We start from the raw sequence: 6,000 nt of genomic DNA, 5'->3' as shown, positions 1-6,000 counted from the left end.
GCATGGAAAATGCTACTGCTATTCATAAAACAAATAATGGATTCCCTGTTTCCATAATAAACATTTAAGAGAGTTTGTTCCTAATGGAAACTCATTGTTGCTGTAAAGATCTTGGGGAAGAAAAAAGTACCTTCATATATAATCTACATTGGGGATGCAAATTGTAGAGAAACACACACCAAAGGATTTGCATTTAATCAAATCCAGAGCAGGTCATTTCAGAAGCATCACTACCGTGTACAGAACGCTTTCCCACAGGATCAGGCTGAGCTTTCTAGGAGACCAGGGTCCCTGACCAGGGAGTGAACGCCATTCGCCAGAAATCCCACACTGCAGTTAAGAAGGAAATCCAACAGAACCATCCAGAATGGAAAGTGGTAAGTCAATGCTGATTGTCACAATAAAAAAAAAACTGTAATAATCCTAATTTTTATTTTTGACATTACAAAGTCATAACATAAAACAAAGTTAAAAAAAAAAAAGAAATATCACTAACTCTGGCTAGAACATACAAAAATATAAAAAACACACACCAGAGAACAACTATTTAAAACTCTTGGTAACATTCTCATAATTCTAGTTACATTTAATTACTAATTGTTAGATTTTGTTTTGCTTCATAGAGTAGACATTTATTCTGAAAGACCGACTCAAGTACACATTATTTTCATAAAATGAGAACTCAAATATCAGAGCATTCTTTTCCAGTATAGTGAAATTTTATGTTAAATGTAACAACTTTCTGTAAGCCCTCAATTATAAAGTGCAGAAAAAGAATCCAATTTGTATAGAACTTGAAATATCTTTTATACATGCACTTTACTTTAGGATCGTAAGGGTAAGGATGAAGAGATTCTAATTGTATATGAAGTAAGAACCTGAGCTGTTATTTCATGAACTCAAACTATGTAGAGATTTTTCCCAGTTTGTTCATCCTGAGGATACAAATGTCATGTTAGTGTCAATGTAGAATAAAACCAACCGGTTCAAGAACAAATTTAAGATTGAAAAAGTTAGCATTTTAAATGTTAATAAATGATGACAGAAGGAATATTTCAAAAATGGCTTGTAAATTACCATGAAAGAACACTTTAATTTTTTAAAATGCCACAGCTCTTCAAAGTCTAATCCTAAATCTAACAAGACGGTGAGAGCCAGAAGAGCATCTATCTTCTGCAATATGCAATTGGTTATTGGCAGCAGTGCCATTTTGGGTTTTTTAAGCTACATTTAATTGTGTATATTTCAGGTTTACAACATGATGTTATGGAATACATATACTATACACTGTAGTAAAATGGTTACTATAGTGAAGTAGATTAACATATTTATCATCTCATGTAGTTACTTTTTTGTGATAAGAGCAGCTAAAATCTACTTAACAAAAATCCCTAATACAATATGATTTTATTAACTGTAGTCCTCACATTTACATTATTTCTCTAAACTTGTGTATCCTACATATCTGCTACTTTGGACCTAACTCTCATTTCCTCCTCCACCCCATCCCCACCTATGGTAACCACATTTTTTTTTTTTTTTTTTTTTTTTTTTGAGACAGAGTCTGGCTCTGTTGCCCGGGCTAGAGTGCCATGGTGTCAGCCTAGCTCATAGCAACCTCAAACTCCTGGGCTCAAGCAATCCTTCTGCCTCAGCCTCCCGAGTAGCTGGGACTACAGGCATGCACCACCATGTCCAGCTAATTTTTTCTATATATTTTTAGTTGTCCGGCTAATTTCTTTCCATTTTTCAGTAAAGACAGGGTCCTGCTCTTGCTCAGGCTGGTCTCGAACTCCTGACCTCGAGCAAACCTCCCACCTCGGCTTCCCAGAGTGCTAGGATTACAGGCGTGCCACCGTGCCCGGCCCTGGTAACATTTTTATTCTTTATCTCTATATATTTGACCTTTTTAAAAAAGGATTCCACATATCAGTTAGATCATGCAATATTTTTCTTTCTGTATCTGGCTTATTTCACTTAGCATAATGTCCTCCAGGTCCATCCAAGTTATGGAAGTAATGGCAGGGTCTCCTTCTTTTGAAGACTGAATTATATCCATACACACACATACACCCACACACACACAAACAAGGGTTGTCTGGAAAGTATCTAGCCATTGTGGATATAATGAGAATGGTTACATGGCTGGGTACTTTCTGGACAAACCTGTATATACGTATACAGACACATACATACCACATTTCCTTTATCCACTCATCCGTTGACAGCTGGTTGCTTAGGTTGTTTCCATATCTTGATTATTATGAATAATGTTGCAATGAACATGGGAGTGCAGATATCTTTACAAGGTCCTAATTACATCTTTGGATATTGAGTCCAGCTATGAGGCTTAAAGGTGGGAAGAAATGGTAGATTGGGAGGGGGTTGTGGATATCTATGGTGTGGACAAACCAAACTTCAACAAAATCCTAATATGTTAACTGATTTGATCTTGCACCTTTAAAAGTTTTAATCTTTGTTTCAAATATAAGATTTTATAAATAGTATTATTATTTTCTGCTCCATAACTAATATTTTGAACATTTCAAGATTAGTTGATGAACTTGGAGACTGTATGTTGTCTTTTGTTGTATTCTCCTGGAGAATTCTCACCATAAAACTAACAAGAGATCATCTCCCCAGATCAGAAGTAGAACCATTAGCGCTGAGCTTCTAGTGGGTGTAGGGCTAATGCTATTTGTTCCTGGGTGGTCATCTGCCTTCTTCTCTGTGAGGGGACTGTGATCCTCAGGGAGACAGGCTGGACTGGGACAGTGGGGCGAGGAGGGAGGACCCACAGCACCAGGGCTAGCACTGGCGCCAGACGGCGGCCCAACACACTGTGTGCCACTAGACTGTCTGGGGCCTGACTCTTGGCACTTTCCTGACAGGCAGAGAATGGAACAAACATGGATGCCGTCCACCAATGACTCATCATTCGGAATTTTTATTCTGCTCTCTAGCATGACAGTGTGCCTACACGCCAGTGTTATGAGGGACTATGATTCAGAGAGACATCACCTACTATCTAAATTGTGCCGTTGTCTAGTCACATAACTCAGAATATAATTTTGTCTTTTCTAAAGTTACGGGATAGTTTTGGGTTTTACTTTTCTTGTTTTCTTTTCTTTTTTGTTTTGTTTTGAACTCTCTCCTTATTCCCTAAAGTCACAAGCACCTGCTTAGAAACTCTAAAGAATTTAAAAGCAAGAAAAGGTATTTCAGAGGATATCATCAAAAATAGTAAAATAAGAAGGTGCTTCAAGTGCCATAAGTGTATTTGATATTTAATTTGATATTTAAAAACAGTGTAGTCACTTATGTGCACATAAGGAAGTAAAACTCAAGGGAAATCAAGGAGGTGGGAGGGGGGAGGAGGGGATGGGTAAATTCATACCTAAGGGGTACAGTGCACACCAACTGGGTGAAGGGCACACTTATAACTTTGACTCCAACTATACAAAAGCAAATTATGTAACCAAAATGTGCGTACCCCCCCGTAAAATTCTCAAATTAAAAAAAAAAGAAAATCGGATTGTAATTGATGAGATACCATTGAAATGCTATACCATTGGGGGAATATCTTCTGTCTCCCAGCTGGTGATCAGCGCATGCCCTGAAGCACAAAGATTGAGAGCCCCGTAATTTTGTCACTCCTAGGGTGACTGCAGATGTTCTCATTTGTGTAAAGTGCTTGATTATCCACTGAAATTTACTATTCACCCAAATGATGCTCATTAGCAATGAGTTGAGCAAATTTAAAATGCAATAGCAGCTTTTCTATTTTTTAAAAAAACATAAAATATTTCTCACTGAAAAAATATAATAAAAAATAAAAACAGTTTAGGAATCACCCGTGTTCTAAATATAAAATCAATTTCGAATATATGAGTTTGATTTGATGGAGAAAATGTTTAATTTTGAAAAACAATTTTAAAGCAACAGCACCATTAAATCTACCATGGACCAAATTCTTCATCAAAGTGAAGGGGAATAAGGAGGTGACGTGACTGAGATAATTTGTTGCTTATAGATAATCACAATCCTAGGGTGCAAAAAAAAGATTTCCGAATAGTAAAGGATAAATGGAAGCCTATGATAAACCTGTGTGTGCTTTCTCTGCGGAAGCACATGTCTTTGTTTTCTCAACAACTGATCTGAATGCAAGTTTGTATCTAGAGTATTTGAATAAAAGCTCTTAAGCTCTCCTGGGTTTTGCAGGTGTGGATTCTTCAACTAGACACAAATAGACACAATGCACAGGGAAAAAAATATTTTAGGGTAGGAATACTGGTAACATTATTAAACCCTAAATATCACTCCTCTCCCCAAAAAAGGAGGGTGCAGAAAATTAAGAAGCATTCAGAATTCCCAAAATATGAAGAAATACTAGGCAAAATTTCAAGTTATTTGTAGCAGGTTTCATTACTTCGTTAAAATTTATTTTAATTCCCCTTTTATGCTGTTGCAAAATGTCAGTATTCATTTTGTCTGTACCCTGCTTGAGAGCGTGGCTAGTAACATTACACTGGTTTCTTACCACCCAGGCTCCCCCCAGGAAGCCCTAGAGAAAGCCTTTCGCCCTCACCTCTTAGGAAACTGCTTTTTCCCATTTTCTAAAGATCTTCACCTTCCCAAACCTTGTGGTCTTTCTCACCTTCACTTTCCTCAACTTCTCTAAGGCATTTTATTTACTCCACAAGTATTTATTGAGCCCCTACTAGATGCCAGAAACTTGACACCACTGATTATTCCTTTTTCTTTACACTCTCTCTTTCTTTCATTCTCTGATGCTACTATTATGGTACATTCCTACATTTCTGGCCTCACTTCCCTTCACCCCTCCCACATGAGGTCCTTCCCCAGCCCCTTCCTTCCCCTGGGCATCAGAACTATAGCACTTCCCAAGGCTCAATGCTTGAATTTTATTCTTCTCTTGCTACAAAGTCTTCCTTGGAGAACAGTATTTCCATAGCTTTAATTACCATAATTTTAAAGATGTTTCCTGGATATACAGTTCTTACCCAGGTCCAGGTTGTTATCCTATCTATAGGATATTTTTATTTTTATTTTTATTTTATTATGGCACCACCTCTAAGTCACATATTCAAAACCAACTCTTCTTTCCCCATCAAAACCAATTCTTTTCCATGCCTTCTTGATTTCTCTTATTAAGTAAGGTATTTTTTTAGTGTATGTATGTGTATGTGCATGTATGTGTGTGTTTTCCCTTGAAAGATCTCTTAAATCTGTCCTTTTCTTGTCATTTTCACTATTTCTAGATAGCCTCTGTTTACCATTTCCCACCCTCTCTGCTTCTTCATCCACAAACCCATTCTGGAATCTACCTTCAGATTAATTTTCCCAAAAAATATGATAAAAATGGTAATACTCTTCTGTTCAAAAAATTTAGTGGTTTCCATCATCTACAATGTAAAGTATAAATTTTTACAGCCAGGTTTTTAAGACCTTCAAGACTTCCATTATTCGCAACCAAAAAAAAAAAAATAAATGCTTTCAACAAATATTTACTGGGAGCCTACTATGTGCCAGGCATTGGCACTTGGGAAGTAGCAGTGAATAAAAACATGTAAAGACCTCAGCACTTACGGAGTGTACATTCTAGCAAGGAGCAGACAGATAGACAATAAACAATAAACCTACTCAATTGGAAAATTATACAGGACTTTATAAAATAACAATTGCTACATAGAAAAAGTAGAACAGAGTAAGGGGATCAGGAATGTTTTATAGGAAGGATGCAACTTCAAATTATGTTCTCATTGAGGAGATGACATTTGAACCAAGACTTGAAGGAGACAAAACCATTTAGCTGTGTGGATAATTGAGGTGATACAGAAAGGTGACTCACAATGCTGGGAGCCACTTGAAATTCAAGTGGGTCCTTGGCCTTGTGCAAGAAAGAATTCAGGAGCAAGCCAGCAGTTTAAAGGGAAAGCCAGTGTTACTCAGAAAGTACACAAAATCTATTCCACAAGA

The 6,000-nt window shown here is 37.0% G+C and overlaps 1 protein-coding gene across 1 annotated transcript in view; it reads left to right on the top strand.

The window, feature by feature from the left end:
- The first annotated feature begins 240 nt into the window (after positions 1 to 240).
- POU2AF2 (POU class 2 homeobox associating factor 2) overlaps positions 241 to 6,000 on the top strand; it is a 37,778-nt gene continuing 32,018 nt past the window's right edge. Inside the window, exon 1 of the mRNA XM_069468960.1 lies at positions 241 to 377. Coding sequence (XP_069325061.1) covers positions 368 to 377 — 10 coding nt within the window. The 5' untranslated portion in view covers positions 241 to 367. The remainder of the gene's footprint in view (positions 378 to 6,000) is intronic.

This window comes from Eulemur rufifrons, chromosome 6, assembly GCF_041146395.1.
Source record: "Eulemur rufifrons isolate Redbay chromosome 6, OSU_ERuf_1, whole genome shotgun sequence".
Taxonomy (NCBI): domain Eukaryota; kingdom Metazoa; phylum Chordata; class Mammalia; order Primates; family Lemuridae; genus Eulemur; species Eulemur rufifrons.
This window is presented reverse-complemented; position numbering and strand designations above follow the sequence as displayed.